At 40.8% G+C, this 27,797-nt stretch overlaps 1 protein-coding gene across 3 annotated transcripts in view; it reads left to right on the top strand.

Annotated features, from left to right (window-relative positions):
• Window positions 1–459: 459 nt before the first annotated feature.
• RASGEF1B (RasGEF domain family member 1B) overlaps window positions 460–27,797 on the top strand; it is a 34,381-nt gene continuing 7,043 nt past the window's right edge. Inside the window, exons 1-11 of one of the 3 annotated variants that reach the window (XM_032633457.1) lie at window positions 460–589; window positions 1,251–1,299; window positions 12,559–12,741; window positions 14,418–14,540; window positions 14,925–15,062; window positions 20,535–20,747; window positions 21,239–21,313; window positions 22,725–22,820; window positions 22,933–23,035; window positions 24,713–24,792; window positions 24,938–25,033. In XM_032633457.1, coding sequence (XP_032489348.1) covers window positions 12,565–12,741; window positions 14,418–14,540; window positions 14,925–15,062; window positions 20,535–20,747; window positions 21,239–21,313; window positions 22,725–22,820; window positions 22,933–23,035; window positions 24,713–24,792; window positions 24,938–25,033 — 1,101 coding nt within the window. In that variant the 5' untranslated portion in view covers window positions 460–589; window positions 1,251–1,299; window positions 12,559–12,564. Of the gene's footprint in view, window positions 590–1,167; window positions 1,300–12,558; window positions 12,742–14,417; window positions 14,541–14,924; window positions 15,063–20,534; window positions 20,748–21,238; window positions 21,314–22,724; window positions 22,821–22,932; window positions 23,036–24,712; window positions 24,793–24,937; window positions 25,034–27,797 lie in introns of all 3 variants that reach the window. The other 2 variants (XM_032633460.1, XM_032633459.1) reach the window with 2 other exon arrangements.

Genomic DNA, 27,797 nt, shown 5'->3' with positions numbered 1-27,797 from the left:
CAGCTCTCTTCTGAAAATTAGAGGGACAGTAACCTCTAGCTCATAATTATGTTAATAGATACTGTATAACAGGTCGGGCCGGTATTTACAGGTAGCACACAGGTAAACGAACACACACAGGCATACACATGACTGCACCAACAGCCCCCGGCAGGTGCCCTCAGGAGGGAACGCACGCAGTCCGAGCGAGCCGAACCAGCGTAGTTAAACACGCCTGCGCCGGGCTCCGCCGGCCTCCGCCGGCCTCCGCAGCGTGGGAGGACAACCGGTAGCCGCGCCACTGGAGTCCCAGGCCCCCGGGGACGCGTGGGCTGGCCGCGGGCGCCGGGGGCGTTGGCAGAGTGGGCGGTGAGCTGCGCCGTGATTGGTCTGCGGGGGCCGGTGGGGGGCGGGGCTGGTGGCGGGGGCGGGCACTCGAAGAGAAGTGGGTGTGCGCGGCGGCGGCGGCGGTGGCAGTAGTTTCAGTATAAACAAGGCACCGACTGGTTGGGCGGAATTTTTTGCGCTCTTTTGCTTCCTCTCCTTTGGTTGCGTTGGTGGGCACGCGGAAAACAGCTGGGAAGCCGAGGACCCCCGGGTCCATCTGCCGGTGGGTTGTTCCCTGGTCAGCAGTTCTCACGGGAGAAACCGGAGTCCGGCAGCGGGAACGCGCCACCCTGCTGCGCGCTGCGCTCTCGCAGGCGGCCCGGGAGCTGCGCGCGGAGCAGTCCGATCTCTTGACTGCTCCCCGGCTGCCAGTGCCCCTGGAGGCGGCGGGAGATTCTGGCCAGCGGGCGCTCGCTGGTGCAGAGCGTCCCGCAAAAGCGGGGGAAGTGGGGAGTCCTCCTGCCTGGCCGCCGAGGGCGTCTGGGGCCGCCCCGGGAGCGGACACGGTGCCAGCAGGTGCGGGCCCCAGCTACTGGGGCCCGGGCGGGGACAGGCTTGGGTTTTGCTTTGCTTCTCTCGCCCCGATCCCGCAGCCAGGCCTTCTGTCTCGAGAGCTTGGTACAGTTTTTGAGGATTTGTCTGAGTTCTAGTCGCTTTCATCCCTTCTTCAACCTTTCTTCCCTTCCTGTGCACAGCTAGGTTGTTTCCTTCTACTTCTTGGCTAGTTTTCGTGAGTGTGTGCGTGGGGGTGGGCAGTTGGGGGTCCTGCTTATTTTTGGTGACGGAGCCTTATAATCTAAGGTCTGACTCTCAGGAAGAGACAAGGGAACAGAGGTCACGTGCTCGCCACTGACGAGGTGATATTCTTTCCTTTCTCCGTTCAGCTGGTAACTTGGGACACAACGTGTCGCCTTGCTGTTGCCCTGAGCTCAGGTGAGTTGTCTCGGGTCACCTGGCCGGGCGATAATAACGTGAACTGTGGGTACCTGGGAGCCTCCCGGGCTGCTAGCGGGGGGAGGCTCCTCTCTCTAGGGGAACCGTGGAAACAACTTCAGTGCTGAACAGGGCGGAACAGGGGGGCTGGAGTGTAAGTGTGTGTGTCTGTCTGGGATCCACTGGAGTATTGATTCCCACCTTACCCCAACCTGATCCGCGCAGCTCAGGCGAAAGCAGCGTAGCTAGGTCCTCTGACAGTGCGGGGGGCGGCACAAGTGTAGTAAACCGCAGGAGGGGATCTCTAGGGAGCCACTTTCTCTTCTGAATGTAGATGTGTCCGTCTTCGCCGACGAATTCGGTGGGTATAGTGTGTATGGATGAATATGCACAGAAATTTGTGTATGTATGTTTGGGCAGAAGGCGTCTCCAAGGAGTTCTTCGTCAGCAGCACCATGTGACGATGGCCAGGGACCGCTGGTGTGCGTAGATCTATATTTAGACCTGGATGATCTCTAATGGCCGAGGGAGGGTCTCTGAACTGAGTGCATAAAGGGAAGAGTTCAGGGATCAGGGTTTTGCACTCTTGAATAATGTCTGGTACAGTCAGACTCAGATGGGGTGAATAATTTTTCTTTCCTCCTGAAAACAGTAGCTAGAGCTTGGCATGTGATAGCTGTGTCTTAGTTTAAAACATGGACCATGGTGATAAGCCTGTGCTAAGAAACAAGGAGGTTACAGTTAACCAGAGTATATGCCTGATTGGAGATTTGGAAGGAAAACAACTAGTCAGGTGAGGTTTAGAGCAAATGTAGAATTGACTTCTAAAAGGAAAGAAAAATTCTTGGCTGCCGAGATTTTCATAGCAGATTAAAAAGTGTGGCAGCTTGTTAAGTCCTATCATTAATGGTTAGTTTATGGGGGGGGCAGTTGTAGGGCCAAGGAGGACCTAGGGCACTTGACAGAAGTCAGGGTTCACAAGCGCTGCTCTGTTACGCCTTTCAAGCAGGTTTTCTGGAGAAGTGGAGAAGATCGGCTACTGATTAGCAAGTGTCTTGTTGGCATTCTTCCACGACATGTGGGTCAATCCTTTGTCTTCCTAGAGGTGGCAATATTTCTGGCTACTAAGTGTAGTACTTTTCAGTGGTCTAATGGAGTGTTAAATTCTTCGAATTGATTTCTCCCCTGGTGCATTTTCAGTCTTGCTCCATTTTATGCTCCATTAGACATTTAATCTGATTCCTGAGATCATTCTGTCTTTTGGAACAGAAAATCACCATAAGCTATTTATATTTATTGTTTTTTTTAATTTGTTATTCTTAGGCATATATTGTTAAATATTTAAAATTTTTATTATTTATGATAATCATTCACATTTCTTATATTATTACTAACATTACATTCTTACAGTCTAACTACTGGCCAATAAACTACAATAGACCAAAAAAAAAATCAATTGAATAACACCTATCTAGGAAAAAGTAAGAAAATTGAAGGGGCAAAACTAGGTGACTGTTTATGTTGGTAAGTTACCTAATATGGCACCGGAAGTGGTGGGATCAACTTTATCAATCTCCAGAGGTGGCCTGGAAGAATTAGACTTTGGAGGAGCATTTGGATGACCCCAAAGAGAGTACCTGCTTGGACAGGAGATGAGAAAATTAGGGTATCCTCCCTTACTTGGGAGAAGAATCTGGAATCCCTGAAGCAGGGACTTAGAATCTTGATTCTGGTGCCACAAATAATAACATCTTGTAAGGTCTTAAAGAGACAAATTGTACTGTTGAAAATACTGCTTAAGATTGATGGGATTTTTGTCTTTAGTGGTTGAATATGGGTGTCACCCCCCCTTTAGTTGTCCTTTTTGGTTTTCCAGTTAAATCTATAAAAATTAGATTTGTGCAACCCTTGATTATCCTAGGATGACAGATGTAGCCTAGCGCTGCGGGCAGATTTCTGCCTTGGGAATAGAGCCTAGGGTTCTAATCAATCTGGAGCCCTAACAAGTCACTTACTCTCTCCCTATACCTGCAGGATCTGTGAAATTGACAAGGTATTGAACTAGATGATTTATGAGTCTCTTTTAGCTCTGTGTTAACTGATTTATCTTGCTGTACTATCACCTCGTTCATTTGCACCCTTTATTAGCTGTGGAACAATGAAGGCTGAAGAATGGTCTGCAGTTAGATGTTCAGCTACTTGGTGTGTGGAAATGAAGAGGAGAGTGAAATTTCTTCTTATTGGTGAAAATTATGTAGAGATTTATTATCTGCTTAAGCTGTTTTTTGCTCTTGTTTTTCTCCTACAAGTGTATTTAAAAACGCTATTTTCAAGAAGGTTGAGTCAGGAAAATTTTTTGGACTTTTTAAGTCAGTGTTACTATTTTGTCATTTTAAAACCAGTCTTTTGACCAATCATTTTTTCTTAGGTTTGTGTGTTTATTATTTCATGTCAAGGTACATTTATATCCGGAAGTCATTCAATTGATTCAAATTTTATTAGGAAGCCCTGGTATGAAAATGAGTTTAACACAGGGAAAGTACAAATTAGTCTTGTAAGAAAGGAAAGCACTTTATAGAATGCTAGTATCCTTCTATTTATCTAAAAGGGAAGAATGGAGGGGGGTGTGGGATAAGGGTAATTTTTCAAGAACCTGCTGCCAAAAAAATAAAATTATCCCGGTAACCTTGTTCCACAATAAATTGTAAATAGAAAATTCTACTTGTTTACTGAATGTCCTCACTAAGTATGCTGAGGTGAACGGGGTTTAGAAACATAAACCCTTTTAGTAAAGGATGCTCATTTGATATTCTATAATTTAGCTTGAGATCTATCATGTATAAATGATTCAACTACTTATATCTGTGCTGTTCAAGGTAATGGCCAGTGCTGTTCCGTAAATAGCCACCTGGGGATATATGAACTTAAGTTGAACTAAATTAAACAAACAAAAATTGCCCTAGCCCCATTTAAGTGTTCGATAATAGCTACGTGTGGTGAATGGCTGCTGTATTGGACAGAAGAGGAACATTTCCAATATTCCAGAAAGTTCTTTTTTGACAACACTTAATTAGATAACGATGATTCTGATTTTCCAGAAGATCACTTTTATTCCTCTGGGAAAATGACAATTAATTCTCATCATAGACAGGCTCCCAAGACATAAGGAAATAAGACTGGCTTTATATGTTTTCAACTGTATATCATGAGCAATGCCACTTTCCAAAGTTCAATAATATTCCACGATCCCAAACATCAATTTCTCAAATTTTTCCCCCAGAACTCTAATTATCCTTTGAATTTTTTAAACCAGCACCTACTGTTACTGCTAGAAAGCACTAATCCTTTCAAAGACAAGGCACGTGGAGCCATCTACTGTTAAGATCAGGAACTGCATGGCAGTTGTAGACGATTAAAAACATTGCAGGAAGAATGTCAACATGTGCTGTGATCGGTTCCTACAAAAAAAAAATTAGTAAAGATTTATTTCATAGAAAAGTTTTAAATGATTCTTCAGGCCCACTTGTAGTTGCCACGTACTGAATTGTTGTTTTGTGTCTTAATAAACTGCTGACAAGATATTCCCAAGACAAAAGATGACAAATTTTAGCTTTGTTTTTCTTTCAGGGAAACCAAAGATGGTAATTATTTGAGTCAGAATCCCTTTCCTCCATTAATTAGGAATTAGTGAAGAAAAATTTAAGTAGCATCTAGGACAAATCAAGCAAAATGCACATTCATTTTTTAATGTGGAATCCTATAATAAATCAGGAAATACCACCATTTCATCATTGTAGAGAGAAATAGGACCTTCTTTCCTCAAAAATACTGATTATTTCCCCTTGACCATGAAATCTACAAAGCATTTGGGGCTCAGTTCCAAAGAATGTACTTATCTGGGAGTTACTTACTTTTTGTTCACATGCCAAAGAAGTGAGTGGATTCTGAGTCGTCTACTCTGTTTTGTTTGTAATCTCAGCACAATACCTCTTTTTTCAAGGAGGTTAGCAGAGGTGTAGCATTTCTAGTGTCCAGAGATGCTGCTAGAAAGAAATGAGAAGATAATCTTTGAGACTTTTTTCAAGCTCAAAATAAGCATGTTTTATACAGTGTGGGAGACTTGACTTACTTTCCCCCAACTTGAATCCATAGTTAGAGAAACACTCTCTGAGCGTACAGTCAGCACCTGTATTCTGAGATCCAGCCGTGCCAAAAGGAGGCTAAAAGTACTTGAGATCCCAGCTGGAGTAAAGTTGAAATATGTGAACTCTTTCTCATTCCGATCTCTGGAGCCTTAAATGAAAAAAGGAAGAGGCTGCATCTCACCAAAGTGCAAAGTTCCTTTGGAATTTAGATGGGAATTTGGGAACCAGTCATTGCCGGATCTTAAATTAAGCCTCTCCTCCCTAAACAAATATGCTTTCAAAGTTCAACTGTGATAGGGAGGGCTTCCTCTACCTCGTTTGGACACATACATGCCCAGCATTTGAACAGAAGCGAAAGGATAGCAATCAATATAAAGACATTGGATTTATTAAATATTTCACTGAGGTGCTCTGTGATGAAATAGGGGCTGAAATAAACCTTTTTTATCTTGGACTCCTACCTTTGCTATCTCATTCTCCTGAGTGTAAAGGAAATGCTGACTTGACTTCCTGGCAGAGATTTACCAGACACCTAAAGCAGATGTTGAAGGATGGCTTTTGATTTAGTTCCCACACCCATCCTTTCCTGGCCCTCTTCCAATTTGAATTGTCACCTGAAACCACCTTAGACAGATGCACCTGCCTCCTCGTAAATAACCTTGTGCAGAAGCAGTCACTGATTCAAACACAGTCTGTTGTTTCAAAAAAGGCAGCTTTTCTTCTGGTGCTTTAGTTGGTTTGAAACCATTAGGCATGCCTTTCAAATCCATTCATCCCTTAAATCACCTAGAGCTTGCTTCCTTGCTGCTGGATCAATGTCATGCTGAACTTTTGCAGGGTCCTTGGAAGGACATCATATATCTTTGTGACTGAATTAGCTGTCCCGGTAAGATATCTTGTCTGTCAACCAACTTTTCAGCTTCCCAAATTAAATTTAAGAAAGAACATTCATCTTGTATACGTGGGTTGGATATCTTTTACTTCCTCTTGGGAAGTTTTCCAGAAGAACCTGTAATCTATATGCTAATTTTGGCAGCTCAGAGCTTTCTTTTAGCCTGGGTCATTGTTTTTTTGTTTGTTTGGTTTTGGTTTTTTTTTAACAGTACGCGGGCCTTTCACTGTTGTGGCCTCTCCCGCTGCGGAGCACAGGCTCCGGACGCGCAGGCTCAGCGGCCATGGCTCACGGGCCCAGCCGCTCCGCTGCATGTGGGATCTTCCCGGACCAGGGCACGAACCCGTGTCCCCTGCATCGGCAGGCGGACTCTCAACCACTGCGCCACCAGGGAAACCCTGGGTCATTGTTTTTAAAACCAAAATCTGTTTCCCATTGTCTCATTGCCTCCCCCTTATCCCAAAGTGCTCTCTCAATGTGTGTGGGGGGGAGCTATTTAAATACCTCTATGCAAACCGAAAGAAGTATCTTTTTCATTCTCTTCAATGCCATTGGATCAGTACTACTAGAAAATATTTACATGTATTGGTTGATTTCTAAGGAACCAGTCTTCAGTGTGTTAAAACAAGGTTCCCTTCAGAGCCACTATGTTCTCTTTCTTTGAGGAAGTAGATAAATACGATCCAGGTTCTGTACAGGCCAGCACATGTGCTTCCTAATCTGGAGTCTGAACTCCCTGAAAGTATATACAAACCTGTTGGTCGATTTCTCTGGGGGCAGTGTGTGGAGACGTTGTGATCTTTTCCTAAAAAGTTAAGAGCTACTGGCCAAACAATATATTCTGAGTTTCCAGCAACTGGCTTACAAATGAAATTTTGCAAGGTGAGAATTGCTTGTGAGATTAACCTGTCCTCTGTCTTATCTTACTGGTAGTGATTTGAATAGAGTCAGCAGCTTTTTCAAGCATCTCATATAAATCTCACTTTTTCCAAAGGAGTTAGCTACTTTGAAGTTTGACTTAACAGCAAATTAAGGCCAGTACTTAATGCTGTCACATATTCTCATTTTGGAAATAGTCAGTTTTTCCTAAACTAGAGTTTTGATTAGCAGGTCCCCATAGCAGGTATATTGGGTTGGGCAAAATTTGTGCTAAAGAAGGATGGCGGACATTAGAGAAGTTGGTGTTGAGATTATGTTGGAAAGGGTAGAGAAGAGTAAATTGAGAGTTTACAGAACCCAACAGACAGAAAATAGTAATTGTGAGCTGTAAAGAGAAGATTTGCTGCAGGTAAGAAGTCAGAGCTACATTGAGATTAAAGAAAATAAATGGAAGCTGTGGGGTAGGAACCGCCTTACACTTAGCCCTTCTTCCACCAGGGAGGCTTTAGCAAATGGTTCCTGGAGTTAATAGTATCCGGGGCTAAATGCTTCTCTGGATTCTCATGTGCAGTACTTGGATATTCTATGAATTTGTTTTCTTAAACAAGAACCAAGCCAATATTTAATATTCTGAACTTCACTTTCTTTCATTCCAGAACTGAAGCAGGTAGAACTAAAGTCTTGGATGTCAAATTTGAGTAATGCTGAACAAACAGTGGTTCTTGATGTGGGTAATAAGAAGAAAGGTACTTGAGAGGAAAAAAAAATCTACTATGTTTATCTTCTTAGGCGCTTAAAAATCCACTTCACAAGCAGTACTCTCTGTGCCATTCTGCTGACCTTTCCCCTTGTTTATCAAATGCGTCTATTACACAAGGCAGTTGATCTTTCTGGAAAATGGTTAGACTGACCACTTGCTAGAGATTGTCCAGAAATTAGTTACATGTACCGTGATCCATGATCTCTCTTTTGGTCATTTGTCTCATCAGATCTTTTTTACTGGAAATCTGTAAAGTACGTACAAGCAAGTATTACTGTATTTCATTGAATCTAAAATGTCATCCATTGTAAGATGCTCTTTTATTTTATATATTGCTAAAAAAAGACTGTCAGTTAAACAGGTTTTCTTATCACTTAACTATTTATGTGCATCCCAATTTCAAAGAAAATAAAATATGAAGAAGTGTATATTAGAATTTCTGAAGTCTGTCTAGATAGCACTATGCTTTGATTGCAAAGGTCAGTAGCTTAAATACTTTTGTTGATAGTGTTGCTTTTTAATAAGAGTAATTAATGACGTTCGTACATCTTTGGGGCAAGGATTTATGTAGAACGTGTAAGGCATGTAAATTTTTCTGATAGCGTGCAATTTGGGACAGACTGACAGGCTTTTCATTTTATGGTTAAACATTAAAAGTTCAAAGAAGACCATTTGCAGTATAACATGATGTAGTGTAATAAATTTTGAACCTGGAATCTGAAGACTAGGTTTGAAACCCTGCCTGTTTGTCCCTTATCCGATGTGTAACCCCAGCTGAGTAATGAAGTTTTTCTGAACCCGTGCTTATGCAGTCAAACAGAGTAAGGATCCCTGCCAAACAAGGTAGATATAATATCCAAAAAGGCATTTGTAGGCAGTAAACCTTACACAGACGGGAGCTGCTGACATTCTCAGAGCCTTGCTCACCGTGCATCTAGGCATTCTCAGGGGCTGTGCGGCCTTGAGCAAGAATCAGAGAAGTAAAGGACTGTGGACTGTGGAGACCTTTTTCCAGCACACAGGATCCCATAGTATAAGGATGCAAACTGAGGAAGGTGGAGGCCTAAGGAGTTGACAGTATATGGCAAGGTGGGAAAATAGGACCATTGTGCATGTAACTAAGGGGCTGGGTCTCTTGGAGTGACTTAAATCTCAGCCATTGGTTGTTGCTCTACGCAAGTTCAACAGTCAAGTTCGTTTGTGGTCAGTCAGCTGATTGGCAACAGGCTTTGCGCTAATTAGAAGGCAGAAAACAACCTATGATAGATTCTCTTCTTAAATTTGATTTTTAAGTATAATAAACTATAACCTCAATTAACTTATCTCGGTTTGGTGTCCACTGCTATTTGTAGTATTTTCTTCTGGTGCCTGGTTGGAGGGGTTTTTTGTTGTTGTTGATATTTTGTGCCTCCTCAAAGAAATCCTGTGACACATTTCCAAGGAACAATACAAAGACCTTTTGCCATTGCTCTAAAAATGCTCTAACTTCGCTATAAAGAAAATTGGTAGTTTTGCTATCATCTAGAATTTCAGAAGGAGTGAGCAAAATTGGAAATAATTTTCCAGATGAAAAACATACCTAGGGGCAGGGGCTGAGTAAGTGACTTTCCGAAGTTTTCACAGCTCTTAAGCCCTAGATTAGGGCTTCATTAAATCTGGGTCCTTGTCCACTTTATGGGAGTAAATAATTATAAGTACAAATATTTGGTGGCTTTTGGTGCCGATTCTTTGAAAGGGAACTCTGAGTGACTTGTGACTATTTTGTGGCTGGTGCTTCCTGTCAATCTACCAAAGGCAGCAGGGGTGCAAGATTCAGAGGAGTGCCGTGGGGCTCACGTGGTGCTGTAGCCACGTGGCTGTGTGGTCCTAGCCTGGTCACTTCACCTCACTGCCCAAGGTCTCAGTTTGCAAACTGATGGGCAGAGGAGAGTGGACCTGATTGTCATGACGCTTGGGCCTTGGCTTCTTCTGTGACTGTTTTGCGGTCATAGCTAATCCCTTAGCACACATTCCCCACCCAGTTACAGGCTTTGAATCCTCACTCTTCATCCGGCCTTTTGGCAACCACTTTGGATTGATTGCCGTTAGGAAGTGAAATGAAATCTATTTTCCATCTTGGACCATTTGATTTCTATGGTCCTTTTGAACTTTTAACATTTTCTGATTTTTCTGAAATTCCCAAATCCTGGCCAACCTTCTCCCCAAAGCACTTAATATTAGGACGGTTTCTATAGTACTGAGTAAGTGGAGAAATCAAGGAAAATTCATGGTTCTTGGCAGAAAAACAACTTCAAGGGCATGGATAGAGTGAGTTCCACTTGTCATCCTGGATACCAATGATATTGTGTGGTTTTAACCATCTAAAGCTTTTCTTAAGCCAGAGGCAGGAAAGCCACATCCAGAGGGAAGGTTCCTTCCAGGCTGGAAGAAGTAACTTTCAGATGTTTCTCATCTCAGGTCCTGGCGTCCCGGTTTAAGGACATTTTGAGTTTCTCAGGGCAAAGGTAGACAGGCTCTTGTTTTTCTTCCCACCAGGGACGACCCATTTGCAAAGATGATATGAAACATACTCATAGAAAACTGGCAATTTGAAGAGGACAGAAACATACTTTGTCCGTTGCCTTATAAAATGTTAACATTGAGTTCTTCATCTAAACATGATTCCTATGTGTGAGGTCCTTACCAGCTAAGTGGGGAGCATTTGTGTCAACATTTACATCCTCAGTTCCTGCTCCTTTGGCCATTATGACCATGTCCTGCCCAAGTGAGAGGGATGGCGATGATGACTCTGGTAGTGACAAGTCTCCCCAGACAGAGTGATTCTCAGTCCTCACTTTCTTCCCACTTGTAGCTATGTTTTGAAGGATAGTTGGTTTACAGTATTGTGTTAGTTTCAGGTGTACAGCAAAATGTTTCAGTTATACATATATGTATTCTTCTTTGGATTCTTTTCCATTATAGGTTATTAGAAAATATTGTATATAGTTCCCTGTGCTATAGAGCAGGTCCTTGTTGTTTATCTATTTTGTATATAGTAGTGTGTATCTTTTAATCCCAAATTCCTAACTTATCGCCCCCGCCTCCGCTGCTGCTTTCCCCGTTGGTAAACCCAAAGCTTTGTTTTCTATGTCTGTGAGTCTGTTTCTGTTTTGTAAATAAATTCATTTGTATAATTTTTTTAAGATTCCACATATAAATGATATCATATGATGTTTGTCTTTCCTTCTCTGTGCTGGATCCTTTTATGTTCTCCCTCAGCATTGGTTTGTGGATGGGACAGAGCACAAAATACTGAAGCTTTTTTTTTTTTTCTATTTCTCTTTCCGGATGCTTCTTTCCCTAAATGCCACTTTCACCTGCCAAGTCGCCTTATAATGGACGTTGTTTTTTCCCAGCACCCTACCCCTGGCCACCCCCTGCCCAGGCATGCGCACACATTGTGATGCTGTGGCCCCCATTAGTGGGAACCAGAACAGATGCACTTGGAGTAATGGATGTGCCTCCTCAGACAGGCCCCACGCCCCTCCCCCTTTCGGATACAGATATCTTTCAGCATCTTGAAAAGAGGGATTAGCCCAGGTTGTGTCCTCCTGCAGCCTCTGCACACCCTGTCCCTGTCAGTCCAAGCCCTGGAGTTTGGCTTCCCCTCATCGTTTGCCTCTGAAGCCCTCATGCTCTGCAGCTCCTGAATTGCCTCCATTGTCCAGACATGCTGCCAGAAACTGGAGTCTGCTTTTGGGGCTGGGAACTCTGTCCCTAGGAATCCAAGTAATAACTTAATAGCCTTTGGCCTCTACCAGGCATGCTCTGACAAGGGATTTGTGAGTTGCAGAACACACGGATGAAGGCAGTGCTCCCTGAATCAGGTGTTTGCTCAGCCTGTGTGTTTACTGAGAACCGAGGCTTTATAGAGCTCTGCACCCCAAAAGAATTTGACACAAAGGGGGTGAAAATCAATAGCATCCGATCTTCCCGTGAAAGCTGGGGAGTCAGCATTAAATCTCTTGATATACGCGTGCATCTATAATCACACACACACACACACACACACACACACACATACACACATACTTTACTTCTAGGCCTCTTTTACAATTTCATTTTTTCAACTTCTGTTTTGGTTATCTCCTCATATGCCCAATGCTAGTCTGGTATTTATTTCTTAAGTGTTATGTAATTCTTCCCATCCAACTTTCAAGGCCTACACATCTCTACCTTAGGATAATACTTGATTCAGGGGATTAAAGCAATTTAAAGCTCACTTCCCCTCCCTGACTTCATAACCGAATGTGAAGGAATGATATCTAAACACGGCAGCCAGAGACTTGAATTTAAGTCCAGATTGGAGCCTTTGATCCAAGTGTTTTATGGTATTTTATTGGATGACATTGTACTCAAAAATATACATACATGTGTTATCCAAAGAGCAATTTGCTTCTTGATGGGTTCTCAGATTGTATCAGAACCTAACTTATTTTAAAAATTGCCTGTTTCCTTGTGATTATGAAAGCCTAATGCCTATTAAAGTTTACTTTTCTTTTGCATATTACTGACACTGTTTTTTCCTTTTTTATTCATTTTAGGAAAGCATGCCTCAAACTCCTCCCTTTTCAGCAATGTTTGACAGCAGCGGTTACAACCGAAACCTCTATCAGTCTGCGGAGGACAGCTGTGGAGGGTTGTATTACCATGACAACAACCTCCTCTCCGGATCTCTGGAAGCACTCATCCAGCACTTAGTACCTAATGTGGATTACTATCCGGATGTAGGTATCCATGCGTCCCTGAAACACGTCCTCGGTATCCAGCAGAATTTACAATAGAATAGACAGGGACTCTAGATGCTGCAGAATTCTATCTGGATTACTAAGAATTTTTCTATAAGAAATTGCATATTGATTATTGAGTGCTTTGAGATCAGATTGAACCTGGTTATGATATGTCTGTGTATCAGTTTTCCTTTCAGGGTTGGTATCACATTGTAGTCAGTCAGAGACCATCTAAATGAAATACCTGTAAGGTTTGACTCATGCACATACCTTGGTCCTTAAATAGAAATGCCAGAGAACATTAGATGCTCCTAGAATGGTTAGTGCCTTTTTGTTTTCCAAAACTATGCTGAGAAAAGTGAAGTTACACAGGGAAACTTCACAGAAAAGAGAACAAGAGTTACATTCAAGATGCAATTCTTTATAGATTCGACATCAGATGACAGATTCACTTGTTTATGTTTTACTTTGAGAACTGACATTTGTATGGATAATCCTTTCTAATTTAAGGAATTCGTTTACATTTTCTCAGTCTTTACAGCAATTCCAAGAGGTTAGAGAGGAAGAAATTGAAATTCAGAATGTTGAGGAATTTGCACATGGTCTCACTCCTAGCATCAACATTCAAACCCAGGCTTTCTATTTCTGGGGCACGTGATGTTTCTTCCCCCTTCCCTTGTGCTACGGCTGCCCCTGTTGTGCAACAGCTGCTTGTTGATAAAGATTTCATGAAAATATCCAAGCGCTAGATTCGAATGTTTTTATAAATATAATAATGACCTTGGTGTGCAGAGGGTAGTTTGTGCTTGCCACTGTAGTTCACCTTAATGTTTCTTACTGAGTTATCTCTGTGTGTGTGAGGTTTGTTACGTAGCATTTTCAGATATGTTGCCACACAGGGAAAACTTCTAATCAAAAGTAAAAGGCATCCCTTGTTCAGCCCTGTAAGTGTTTATGAGCTACAAAAGGCACCGAAGGGGGAGAAAAACCCATGGAATTTTTCTTCTTATTGGGAGTATGAAAGTATTATAACAAATAAGCTTTACTTCATTACTGGCTTCTGGGGAGACATTGTGGTTAAAGAAAAGTATATCGTGTGATATTATGTTTTATCAGATTGCTTAGCCTTTGAGCAAGTAAATAGATTACTTGAAAGTCTGTCTTTGAATGTTCTGACACAAGCACACAAATGCTCCAGTGTGTCATACTGGACCCACTGGAGATTTCTTGAGCTGATGTGGGTTGGGTGATTTTTTTGGTTTCCATTGAGTTACCATAATATTTGGACACAGAACAAGAATCTGTACAGGTGGTATATTTAAGTTAGATTGATCTCCCTGGGCTGAATTTCATTCTTCTTTACTAGACTGAGTTATATGTCCTGGTATCCTGGCTCCCAGAGGATGGATGTAAAACTGTACTGTGAATAATTTAGTAGCTAAACTTACCCTGTACTTCTGTTATTTTTAGTATGGTTTAAGGGAAAATATATATCACAAAGTAAAGGAGAAATCCATCTTAGGTTGTTTTACTACTAGTAAGCATCACTTTTGAAACTGTAGCATTTTAACTTTGCTAAAGAGAACTTAGTGCTATATGATGTATAATATATAGGAAAGATACTAGTTTCAGAGAGAATATAACCATGATGACTTTTTTTTCTCTTGCCACAGAGAACGTACATATTTACCTTCCTACTGAGTTCTCGGTTATTTATGCATCCGTATGAGCTAATGGCCAAAGTTTGCCACTTATGTGTTGAGCACCAGAGACTAAGTGATCCTAGTGGTGATAAGGTAATGATACCTTATTTGAACTTAACGTTTTTTTCCATTAAGTTTGGTAGCTTTATGGCTTAGATTTTGTGAAGTTGGTTTCCTTAAGTAACCATAGCTTCTCCCCAGGCTGAGGTCCATAAATGGTATCATGGCTATGCAGAGGGAATTGGAAAGGTATAAAGAACAAATATAAATCTAGTGCCATGGAAGATCCCTCCGTCCTGCCTTAAGTTGGTAGCACTTGACATTGACTTGGGAAAGGGGGACAAGAGTCTTCTTTAATCCCAAAGACTAGAGTCTTCTTTAACCCCAAAGACTTTGCACTAGAAGTTTACCATTAACCCTGTTTGTAATTATTTATTTGATAGATATCACTGAATTTGATTTGCTTTTTCTCCCTAGAATCAGATAAGAAAAATTGCACCCAAAATTCTTCAACTCCTGACAGAATGGACAGAAACATTTCCTTATGATTTTCGGGATGAAAGAATGATGAGAAACTTAAAAGATCTGGCTCACCGAATAGCCAGTGGTGAGGAGGTTGGTAACCTGAATTTAGTACAATTACTGGAATTTCCAGGCAGGGTCTTGGTGAGAAGTGGTGCTAAATTATGCATCGGCATCTCTACTGCTTCTTTTCTGTTGTTGCCTTTGGGCAGGTCCTCTCCATAGCATACTGGTCTGTTTGGTGTGTCAAAGGGGGATGATTATACAATCCCACTTCAAAGGGATATGATCTAGAGTTTTATGTGAGTAATTTGGGGGTATGTTCATGTCAACTCAAGCACAGGATTCATGATGCAAGTGTGTTTTCATTTTATTTTATTTATAACTTTCTTCCTTCCAAAAAGATTTGACCCAGCAAGTTAGATTATAAATATCACATTAGGAGATATAAACACTAATACATGTAAAATAACATATTTATATATTAACAGGTAATGAGTAATATATTAATAAATCAGAAATAGAGAGTTTGTATCATGGAAGGGAGAAAACAAATGTGCTAATACTGAGAATCAGTAGAGTAGGACAAGATTGCTGTATTTTAACTGTAAGCTCCAGGTAAAAGGGAAATACAGTTGGTTATGTAATTTTCACTGTCAGAAAAGAAAAAGCATAGTAATCCTTCAAAGCATTAAATTAAATGAAAATTTAAAAAGATTTCCTGCAAGGACTTTGTGAATGAGATCATGGAAACTGCTCTGTATTGTGTTTATAACAAATGTTCCTTGATAAAAACTGAGGCCAAAAGATTATATATTAATTTATATATTAAATTAGCAAAAGTAATTCTTTAGGAGTGGAGAAGACAAAGAAAAAAGGATCCAAGTCTTGTGCTTGGAAGTTGATTCAAGGCTTAGCACCTAGACTTAGATGGAGATGGAAAATAAGTCTGTTAGATAATCTTTCATAAATATCACTTCCCTCAATTGAGCTACCTAGCTGTGACAAATTCAAGGTTATCCTCTTTGAAGCAGGCCTGGAAGGCTGTTACTCTGTTTTGAGGCTTGTTGGGCAAGGATATCTTTGTAGTTTCTGTACTTAGGCACAGATACAGTGTTAGAAAAAGGTAGATGAAGCATTTGGCAAAGGCTGTGATGTCTTGTTTCATCCATCTTAAAATGCATTTTCCCATTATGAATAGCCTACCTGGAGAAATCATTCTTTCAGGGCTGTGCTGTCAAGATCATGGAACAAGACACCTATCTAGTCTGTCTACTTCTGGCGAAAACATTTTAATACTGTTTCCCCTAACTTTAAAAAAAATCAGACAAATTATATAAGATTAGCACTTGAAAAATACTCACTTGCTTCCCACATTATGTTTTCATGAAAATGGAATTAACCCTTTTACACTTCCCCTATGACATTATACTGAACACTGGTGCTCAAGAGAGCCATTACTTCTGCAAGCCTGAATGAGTGGTTCCCTGAGTCCTTCTGCAAATTATGACTATTCTAATCATTTTGCTAGTTTGCGTGTAACAGGTTCTAGCAAGGTAGGAATTGGTAGGTCCGTCACTCACAAAGGCAAAAGTTAAGCATCACAGTTTTGTAGTAAATCTTTTCTTAGAGGGGAAGCTATTGTGTTGCTTGACAGGGTCAATGCTGGCTCCGTGACCTAAGTTTATGGCAAGCTGCTCAAAAGATTAGTGGCATCGTAAGGGCTTTTTCTTGTGTGGAGGCTGAGCTCTGAGTCAGGCAGTGCTTCACTTCAGTTAAGTTCTGTGTCAGTACTTAACTTGATGTGGCAGTCAGCTTCCCTTCCTCCTGTTGCCTTTTTAAAAGGTAGAGATGACGACTTGTTTTTCCCAAAAGGAACACCTTAAAAATCTTTTTCAGATACAATGCCAAATGGATGGCTTTTTGTCCTTCTTGTCATGGGAGTCCATGAGGGGGGTCACTTCTATCTGTGTTGGCCAGATTGGTTCCGATCTCTTTTTAACAGGATCAAGCCACTCAAGAATTGGATGGAACCAAGCATGGGGACCAAATAGCCTTGTGCCTGGGCTTCCTATCAGCCATCCTGTGTTAATAACAAATCCTTGATAAACCTGAGATCTTCAGACGGTTTTGAGTGTGAAAAGAGATGAGAAGATAAGCCTAGGGCTTGAGTGGAGAGATGTCACCTGCCATGATCAGGTTGGGTTTTCCAGTGAGATTGTATTCCTTTAGTCACTTCTAGACAGTGTTCAGAATCGGGTCCACATTTGGCAGTGGTTGATTTGAGTGCTTTGGCAAGTCCCCTGAAGACTCTGCTCCTTCTTCATTTCTAAATCATAGAGGTAACCTCCCTGTAGTAATGTCCCCTTCAGCCCTAAAATTTTGTGGTGGATGCTCTTTTCCTCAGTTCTGTGCTTGGGAGGCCACTTACCTGCCATGTGCTTAAGTGTCTTTCCTTGCAGACACCTTCCCTGGCCTCCCCAGCCATGGTCATCCCCCATTCTTGGCTTTCACCAGCCTTTCCCTCAGAGCACTCTGTGATTAGTAATTACTTTCTTTATGACTTGTTTTTCCTCACTAGACTCCATGCTGTGCTCCTTTTGTTCAGATAGCATCCTTAACTTCCAGCCCAGTATCTGGTAGTTAATAGGCACTCAGGAGTGTTTGAATGAATGAACGAATGAGTGAACAAACTAATTGGTTACTGGAATAGGAAAAAAATATTTCCCTCCGCTGAAAAGTTATCTCCCTCCATGGGAAGGAGTGTTCACTTGGGTTGGGACTTGCTGCTTCTTGCCTGGGACTTTAGGGATTTTCTTTGGCAGTCAGTGGATCCAGGTGTGCCCTCTATATAATTTAGTTGAGTTCTTCTGAATCTGCTAGGACAGTTCCACATAGTATGGCTTAATATGTTACCCACCCCTCCCAAGGATTTGCCCAAAATGAAGAGGTTTATTAGGACTTGACAGCAAGCATCCTGAAATGAAGCTGATGATTCAATTACATGACAAATGACTATAGTAGGTACAGTGCAATTTTCTCTTCCTTACGGGACCTGTCTTTATTCTGTCTTTATCTGCCAGGTAATTACTGCCACTGGCATTTGAAGTTATAAAAAAGAATAAGTACGTACTTGGCAATCCATGATTCCGTAAAAGAGCATGCTTAACAACACGAAGGTTTGGTTTCTCGAATGGAATCAAATGGCAGCAGCAAACTTTTGAAAGAGGCCACACACATATCCTCTCTCTCTCTGTCTCACACACACACACACACACACACACACACACACACTCACGTTCTTTGTTATTCGAATAGCTTTTCCCCTATACCCTATTGCATACATATTCTCCTCATATTTTGCTGCGTTTTGCTCACTAGCTGAATCCTCCACTGTCCATTACTCTACCTCTTTCCCTAAAAAGCATTTTTTAAAGTGTAGAATAAGAGTCTTTCACCAGACAGGCTTTGCTGCATGTCAGAATCACCCAGGGAGCATTTATTATGACATTTGGGACAGAAGACTGAAGAAACCATTTTAAGTTCATCGATTTTTATGTAACTCAAGATTGTGAATGTAGAAGAAGCAAGGGAAATAGGGATGCAGGTTTTATTTTATTTTTATTAATTTATTTTTATTGAGGTACAATTGACATGTAACATTCTGTTAGTTTTAGGTATACAACATAATGATTCAGTATTTGTGTGTATTGCAAAATGATCACCACAGTAAGTCTAGTTAACATGTCACCTTACATAATTAACAAAATTTTTTTCTTGTGATGAGAACTTTTAAGATCTACTCTCTCAGCAACTTTCAAATATTCAATACAATGTTATTAACTGTAGTCACCATCTTGTACATTACATCTCCATGACTGACTTATTTTATACCTGCAAGTTTCTACCTTTTGACCCTCCTCACCCATTTTCCTCACCCCCAGCAAGGGATTTAAAATAGCCCTCAATTTGGCCTTAACTGCTTCGAATTCCAAAGAAAGAGGCATTTTCTTTGAGTGACAACCATATTACCGAGTAGATACCATCTTCTTAACTGATAACCTTAATGCTGTGTGGAAGATAGGTTCCTTGAAGGCTCAATTTTTTAAACACTTAGGTATTTCATTAGTGACTTCAGGGTGGTCTGTGAATGTAGAGGGGAAAAAGGTCATCTAATGGACCAGTTTAAAGAACTGAGGAATATACATCAGACAAGTAGAGAAGAAGAAAAGAAAGAAGGTTGTGTGTGCCTTTTTGCCTTGACTATATGAGAATTGATCATTTCCTTCTATTTTTAATTTTCCTTGGCTTAAGTATGCAAATATCTATTCATTTAAAGTTTTATAATATGCTCTGGTAAACCAAATTACTTCCGTAAAAAAAGATGTTTCTTAGACTTGTAGGTAAGATGCCATTTAATTTTCAGATAATTAATCTCAGAAAATGATATCGTGGTACCTTTTTAAAAGGAGCTGATTAGTTAGTAAAGCATGGACATAGGGCTTTCATCTGTAAATTCACTAGGACTGTCCTCCTTTGGAGCTGTTAACCTAAGGACCATGTTAGCATTGAAGCAGCCTGTGTGCCTTTCTTTGATAACAGATGTCACAGTTTACCCAGAAGGATAAGTGTTAGTTTGGCAATTTTTGCCTGAAAAAGGAAGAATAGAAGAATACCCTAACTTATACATGTAACTCTACCTTAGGAATTGGTTGATTGTGGAGCTCTTTCTTGGACTTAACAACTGTTTTAAAAGTCAGGAGGTTGACATTTATCTGTAATACACGCATTGCTTTAAAACCGATTTCTCTTAAGTATTGTGGCGGTAGCATGGTGTAGTAACAAACAAGGTGTCACCTGGTAGTAGCATTATGAGTAGAATTGCCATGTGGAAGAGTTTGGTGGTGAACATTAGCACTGACTCATGAATGCAGAAGAAATGGACATGAACCAACTGGAAGTCAGACACCAAAAAGGAATATCCACTGCTTTTTTTTGGTGGTAACTCATGTTCTATGTGGAAAGCAGGAAGGTGGTTGGGGGCTGAGTAGGAAGTGATGGTGTATTTCTGTTAAGTAGCTGTCTGTACCCTTAGACTAATGAGATTGGGAATGCTAGAAGGAGAAAAATCTAGACAGGGACCCTAAAGAAAAAGAATTAGGAAAAGGATGCTCTGACTTGAGATCAACACATTTTAACCTACTAAAAGAAAACCAGTACATTCCTATACCAGCCCAGAGAACATTAGTTATATGTGGTTCTTGTTATACTGGATTCCCTCAGTAGCTCATCTAAATCATCCTTGTGTTTTCATGGCCCAACTTGAATTGTACTCTCAAGAGCAGCCTGAGAAAAGAACTAAGTCTTACAGATCTGAAAAGACACCTTATGTGTATGTGTCTCTTTTAAACTGTTAGAGCGAAGCCAAATCCTCTAACTGCCCTCAACCAAGGTGGTTGTCCAACGTGAAGGTAAAAGCATTGAAGTACAGAGTCTCTGAGTTTGCGTAGTGGTGAAAACAGACAAGCAGAGCAAGGAGGTAATCCTTTGCTTGTTTCCTGGCAGACATATAGGAAGAATGTCCAGCAGATGATCCAGTGTCTAATCCGCAAACTTGCCGCGCTCAGCCAGTATGAGGAAGTCCTGGCAAAAATCAGCTCCACGTCAACAGATCGGCTCACACTTCTCAAGACCAAGCCACAGTCCATACAAAGGGACATTATTACTGTCTGCAGTGACCCTTACACGTTGGCCCAGCAGCTGACTCACATAGAGCTAGTAAGGCCATTGCCATCCTTGTCTTTTATAACCCACACTTGATTTGCTTTGACAACCAGACAGTGTGTTCGTCAGCGGTAATGTCAAGGGAGAGGTTAGAATAATCCAAATGGGAAATAATCTATGAAATAGCTGGAACGTGTTTTGTTTAGACATTTGAATATGACTATTTCTGATATTTTGGGAGTTCACTTTAAAATAAATACTAAGCAAGACTGACGAGCAAAGAGTTTATTGACCTTCCTCATGTTCCCCCTGTAGTTAATTTTTCCATAACTCGCTCAGCCTTTTACTCTCTAGTGTAGCACTGACCCAGGCAGAAAACTGCCTCTGCTCAGACCTGGAAGATGATGACAATTTTGAGGGTTAAAGGCTTATTTCACAAGCTACATTAAAAAATGAGGGTAGTGTTGAAAGTCAGTAGACAGAACGGAAAGACCATTTCTTCTCCTTTTGTTTAATACTGTTGACCTGCTGGGTTTGTGTTTCAGGAGAGGCTCAATTATATTGGCCCAGAAGAATTTGTTCAGGCATTTGTGCAGAAGGACCCTTTGGACAATGACAAGGTAATTGGTCTACCCAGAGGTCAGCCCTGAAATTGGCAATGGAATTCTTTAGTCTATGATAGTGGGTACAAGAGACAGAAATTGGAACAATTTTGTTTTAGGTTTTAAAAACTTTTTTTTTGTTTTTCATTAGCCGTACCTGATTCATTACATTTTTCTTGAGCCTGGTCTCTAAGTGCCTTGACGATATTCTTACCCTACCACCAACTTTTAACCTCTCTTCCTCCTTATTGGGAAATTTAATAAGCAAGTAGGCGCGGGCATTTGTGGTGGTGAAGGTAGGAGATAGAAGGGTAATGGGTTTAGCAGATTAAGTCAGAAGGAAAATACGAAAGGATGCTCTGCTCATGGTTCAACAATAGCAGAGGCTATAAAGACAGGATGCACATCCAGTGTGCTGAGGATGGGTCTTTACTGCCTTGCTTCTTGTTTTAAGGTGAATCCCTCATGACAGGTTTGTTGCCTGATGCAGCCCATATGGAAAGAAACTGACACTAGGCATGGGCTGTAAAACCGGTATACACACACATAAGAAATTTTTCCCCCAGTGACCTCCAGGAAGTATTTCAAATCGTTAAGCAAACACTGCATCACCCACTAATGAAAGCCCCCCTTTGGGAGAAGGGGCAGCAGCTGTTTTCCGCCCTTAGAATAGTTTTGCTCAGTACAGGAAGTCAAGATTAGGTTTTGCAATAGGAGGCTAGTGGACTTTTTTGAAATTTGTTTGTTTCATTTGGAAGGAAGGAAAGAGGGGTGTAATTAACCTGTTCAAGTTTGGCCTTGAACTCTGAGATGAGCTTAACTTCTTTTTGTTTTGGAACAATATGTCACTCACCCTATTAAAGACCAGGATGATGTAGGCTTCTGTTTATCTACCTTGGAAGATATTTAGTTTCTTGCTACACAAAGTTCCAAAATTGTCTCCTAGACTTTATTTTAAGAGAAAATTTTCTAGTCTTCTGGGCTTTCAGCTTCTCCATGCTGTGCTGACAGCAATTGGTATTCATACCCCATTAATTAGTCAAGATTGTTTTAGAATGCAGCCAAGACCCTTTTTTTGTTTTTGAATTGTGCTTCTGAGGACAGTTCCCCCCAAGAGTAACTTAGCTTCCTGGGAGAGAAGGCACAAATCATGAATTCATCAGAATAGATTGTCATGAATGCAGCAGAATAGATTTCTAGACCTTCGGGTTTTCACTGGACTATACTAAGAGATTTGATATTTCTGTAAGGAGAGTCAAGAATGTTAGTGGTTCCCTCTGTCTCTCTTTCCCCTCCCAGCCCCCACTCTTATCCTAGAAAGCCTTCCTAATTCACACACTGAGAATAAAGGCCCACATCTGAATAAAAGGAGAGCTTAATACACTCTTTTTTTCCTCCAACTCCTCTGCTCACTTTCCTTTCTCTGTAGAGTTGCTACAGTGAACGGAAGAAAACACGAAACTTAGAAGCTTACGTGGAATGGTTTAATCGTCTCAGCTACTTGGTTGCTACAGAAATCTGCATGGTGAGAAAATGAATTTTCTCTTCTAGCCCTCTATATTATCTTTTCATACTTATTTTACATCTGTTGGGTCTACATGTTGGATAACTGCCCTCTTTTTTCTCTTTCTATACAGCCTGTAAAGAAGAAGCACCGAGCAAGGATGATTGAGTATTTCATTGACGTAGCTCGGGAGTGTTTTAACATTGGCAACTTTAACTCCTTGATGGCAATAATCTGTGAGTGTTTTCTGAGAAATATGAGTCCTTTATTTTTATAGATCCTGTGAAATGTATCCACTGAAAATTTGCAGATAGTACAGTTTTGTTAATGAAAAGTGTATTGTTTAATCTAGACTTGTTTCAGAACATCCAGAATGCTTTAAATATCCAAATTGGTACAAGTATGTGTAATCTTTTTTAAGTATATAAGAGTTCATGGAACACATTTAGTCAGTTTATCCTCATCTGAATATTTATGTATAAAGGCTTACACGTGAGATATGTGCCTAAATTAAGGATTTTAGAAAGTGTTTGAGTAGCTTGTGTATCAAGCATTATAGAAATATATGATCTGGGACTAAATCAGATGATTCCATCAGCAAGACAAGAGGGCAGCCTGAGAAACTGGAACATTTTCTGACTACCCAAGTCACTGGTACTTATCATCCTCTGACCTTATTAGCCCAGCATATAAACTTTGCTCCTCCTCTGTATCGTGGGGATTTTCATGCTAGTGACTGTTCATTCTATAAACATAGGGCAGGGGGTAACACTGTGTCTTGGTTTTCCCAATTTATACCTGTTTTCTTGCCACAATTATGGTTAATGACTCTTTTGTTAAAAATATTCTAATTTATATGATAAATGATATGGCTATGCTACACATTTTAGGTACTCAGTAAATATTTGAATATTTGCCTGACTCTTCAGAGTCAGGGTCAGTTTGAAGCCAGAGAATCTACCAAATTTAATTCAATAATTTTGATTCTAATAAATCCCTCTCACCAATTCTTTTTTCCATTAAAAAGATTCTTTTCCCCCTTTATCTCCCCCATAAAAATACTGGCCAAGCTTCAGGTCTCTATCTGGCTTACTCCATGAAAATAGTGAACAGATGTTCATCTACATCAAAGACTTGAAAGATCCAAAGTCTAGGTAATAGAAGATTATTTAATTCCCTTCTTGTACTGTTAAGAAAATATCAAGGCAATCCATTTCACGGGAGAAAGTATTTGTAATACATCTAGCTAAAAAAGAACTTGTATTCAAAATCTATAAAGGACCTTACAAAGTAGACAAATAACCCAATGAAAAAAAGGGCAAAGGGGCTTCCCTGGTGGCGCAGTGGTTGAGAGTCCGCCTGCCGATGCAGGGGACACGGGTTCGTGCCCCAGTCCGGGAAGATCCCACATGCCGCGGAGCGGCTGGGCCCCATGAGCCATGGCCGCTGAGCCTGCGCGTCCGGAGCCTGTGCTCCACAACGGGAGAGGCCACAACAGTGAGAGGCCCGCATACCGCAAAAAAAAAGGGCAAAATACTTGGACACTTCACAAAAGAAGATATACTGATGGCTCATTAAGTATATGAAAAGATGCTGTACATCATTAGTCATCAGAGAAATACAAATTAAAATGAAAATCACAGTGAAATAGCATTTCACACATGGGAGTGACTGAAATTAAGAAGACTAGTTGAACCAAATATTGTGAGGATGTGGACCAAGTAGAATTCTCAGACATGGGTGGTGGTATGAGATGGGACCACTATTCTGGAAAATCGTTTGGCAGGTTTTTTGTATAAAGTTAACTTCCTTCCACTTAGTAATGAACACTTTTTCAGAACATAGGTTAGAATGACCTCTCTTATTTCTCTATTTGCACCTTCTTTTTCTCCCCCTCCATTTTAAATTGGAAGCTGGCATGAATATGAGCCCAGTCTCTCGACTGAAAAAAACTTGGGCCAAAGTGAAGACAGCCAAGTTTGATGTTCTTGAGGTACGTGGAGCTGTTGTTTTGCTGTTACGTAACATTTTGCGCCTGAATTATTTGGAATTTTTTATGTGGCGTTAAAAGTAAGTTCTCGTAAACTTTCTGCAGGTGAGAAGTGTGTAGTTAATACTCTCCTCTCTTTTGTCTTCAGCATCAGATGGACCCTTCAAGCAATTTCTACAATTATCGAACAGCTCTTCGTGGGGCGGCACAAAGGTCTTTAACTGCTCATAGCAGCAGAGAGAAGGTATGGGTTTAAGGGAGTTTTATTCATAGTAGAGTTGCCATGTGTTGCACTGAAATGTGAACTACTGTACCGAGCTTCTTTTAGTTTAGATCTAAGAAAGCAAGGTCGCATGCTGTAGACATTTTTATCACTTGCCACAGAGGGAAGGGGAGTGCTAAAGGAAGGGTGGAAGGAGGAGAGGGAAAGGGAACTTGGTGGAGAAATTTGCGAATGTTATTATTGCATTATTTAAATGACTATTTTGTAATGTGTCATAGTTGCGTTTCAAGCAATAAATATTAAGTCCTATGTTAAGATGACTAATAGCATTGGAGAGTAATTTGATTAAATGGAAAACAGACATTTACACTCTGCACAAGGTGGCTGACTTAATGTAACCTTTTCTCTTAAAGAATTAGCTTACCTCCCATGGTTAAGTCATTTATGTTCAGAAAGTAGGTTAGTTGCTGTAGCATTAGGCCTGCTGTTACTAATTGGATATGTGGGTGGCAGAAAAGGTACAGAGACGATGTCTGAGAGATGAATGATCCTCACTCTATCTGCCCCGCCCTTAAACAATTTCAGATTATCTTGGATCAACTGTACTTCTGACTCAGAGGGTCCTTCATTGGCACATTTCATACATGGGAAGGATAAGTCATTTTGACATTTGGAGATCATGTTATTTGAAAAGTAAATACCTGGTTGCAGTAAATGGGCTGATGAAGGTTGCTTGATGAAAGCTATTTTCTGCTTAGATTCTATCCATCTTCTAACTTAAACTATGTCTTCAACAAATAAATGAAAATGAGGGTAAAAAATTTCAGGGCCTCTCAATCACTTCCCCCAAAAAGCTTCAGCCACCATGATCTAAAATAAAAACAAATACAAAAAGAAACCCCAGCTTTTAAACATGCTAAATTCCTTCTCAACAAAATCCAAAATATCAGTTCTGATAATGTTTGCGAGATATTGTGAATACATTATTATTATTATTATTTTTGATAAAGAAACAAGGTCAGAGAAGGAATGAAGCAGAGATAACTATCTCGATTTAGCCTGAGGGAGTTTACCAACTTTTAAAGTTTACCTGCCCGGGACTTCCCTAGTGGTCCAGTGGGTAAGAGTAAGACTCCGAGCTCCCAATGCAGGGGGCTCAGGTTCAATCCCTGGTTGGGGAACTAGATCCCGCATGCAGGCCGCAGCTAAGGGTTCACATGCTGCAGCTAAAAAATCCCGCATGCTGCAAGGAAAATCCCACGTGCCACAACTAAGACCCAGCGCAGCCAAAATATAAATAAAATTTAAAAAGAAGGTTAAAGCTCTCTGAGAAAGAACAAGGATGAGGAGAATGAAAAAGAAAAATATAAAGTTTATTTGCCCACATCCCAGTACTCCTGTGACTACTTTGAGAAAAATCGAATCAGAAGTTTTTCAAGCTTTGGGAAATGATCACATGCGTGGGAGGATCCCAGTACCCTGAAGTGTGAAGACCTGTGGGAGGCTGTCCGCAGCCTCTTCTTCACCTCTCCATGTTGGAAGCAAGGCTTTCTCTGCAGGACCTCCGTGAGTTAGAGGGCCTCTGCCTTAGCGAGGAAGAGGCTGTAGAATCATCTCTCTTGGTCAGGAGCTGCAGTACTGGCCAAAGTAATTCTGAAGTCCAGCCCTCCCACAAAGATCTCACTGAACGTTGTACTCGTGGGACTCTAATAGCTTTTTCCAGTATTTACCCTTTCCATCATTTACTAAATTTTGTCTGCTTTAGTTTTGTTGTTTTTTAACCAGTTTTGTGTGAGTGTATGGATTGTGTTCTGTAGTTCGTAAAACAAATGATCCCACCACCAATTTAAAGCAATATACCATTTCTTTTTCACAGGTGGTCTCAAAGGCTATAAATGAAAACATTTGGGGATAAAAATACATCTTTTATTCAAGAGAATTGGGATTCTGTTTTCTTTTTTGAAGTGAGGGTAGACTCTCTTTATTCCTAAGTCAGTTCCTATTTTAAAGTCTTCCTGGCAGTGTAATAAAGTAATATAATCTTTGATATTCTTTGAATTATGTTTAGGTGGCCAATGTGGCACATCTCTAGGTACCATATAAAAAAAAATCTATCTTTCGCATCAGGCCCATTAAATGATCTTTAGATTGCTGTTTTTTTCTGTGAGTCCTTGTGTCTCCTGGTTTTTAACCACTTCTCATACAAGTGCATGGTTTTCAGTCCTTTCACCAATTCCATTTCTGATCATCAGCATTCATTTCTAGTTGTGGAACTGATAATGCCTTTAGGGTATAGTTGCCAAGAATATTGTGAAAGGGAATTAGAGAACATTACTACTTGAGACGTTCTCCCACTAAAGCCTTCATTGAAAGACCTCTCAGAAAGCAAACTTTTGCTCCTGTAGTAGCCTGTACATCCACCTACACTCTGGAAATCCGAAGCCCTTATAGTCTTCCCGATTTTTTACAGTGGTAGATTTATGCAGGGGCTGCACATCTGAAGGGAACCATCCATGAGGAAATGACACGTTGAAGAAGACTGTGAGACTTCTGTCTGGCATATGGGCATAAGGAACAGCACAGGAATGATCATAAGGGAGATTGTTTCTATCGCTGTGTTCTTGGAAGAGTGGTTCAGACAATTAATAGTGGATCAATCCAGCAATCCCACTTCTGGGTATTTATCCAAGGAAAACAAAAACACTATATGTTTAGAAAAGATACATGTACCCCCTCGTTCATTGCAGCATTATTTACAAAGCCAAGATAGAAACAACCTAAATGT

The sequence above is a fragment of the Phocoena sinus genome, chromosome 5 (genome assembly GCF_008692025.1).
Source record: "Phocoena sinus isolate mPhoSin1 chromosome 5, mPhoSin1.pri, whole genome shotgun sequence".
NCBI lineage: Eukaryota > Metazoa > Chordata > Mammalia > Artiodactyla > Phocoenidae > Phocoena > Phocoena sinus.
This window is presented reverse-complemented; position numbering and strand designations above follow the sequence as displayed.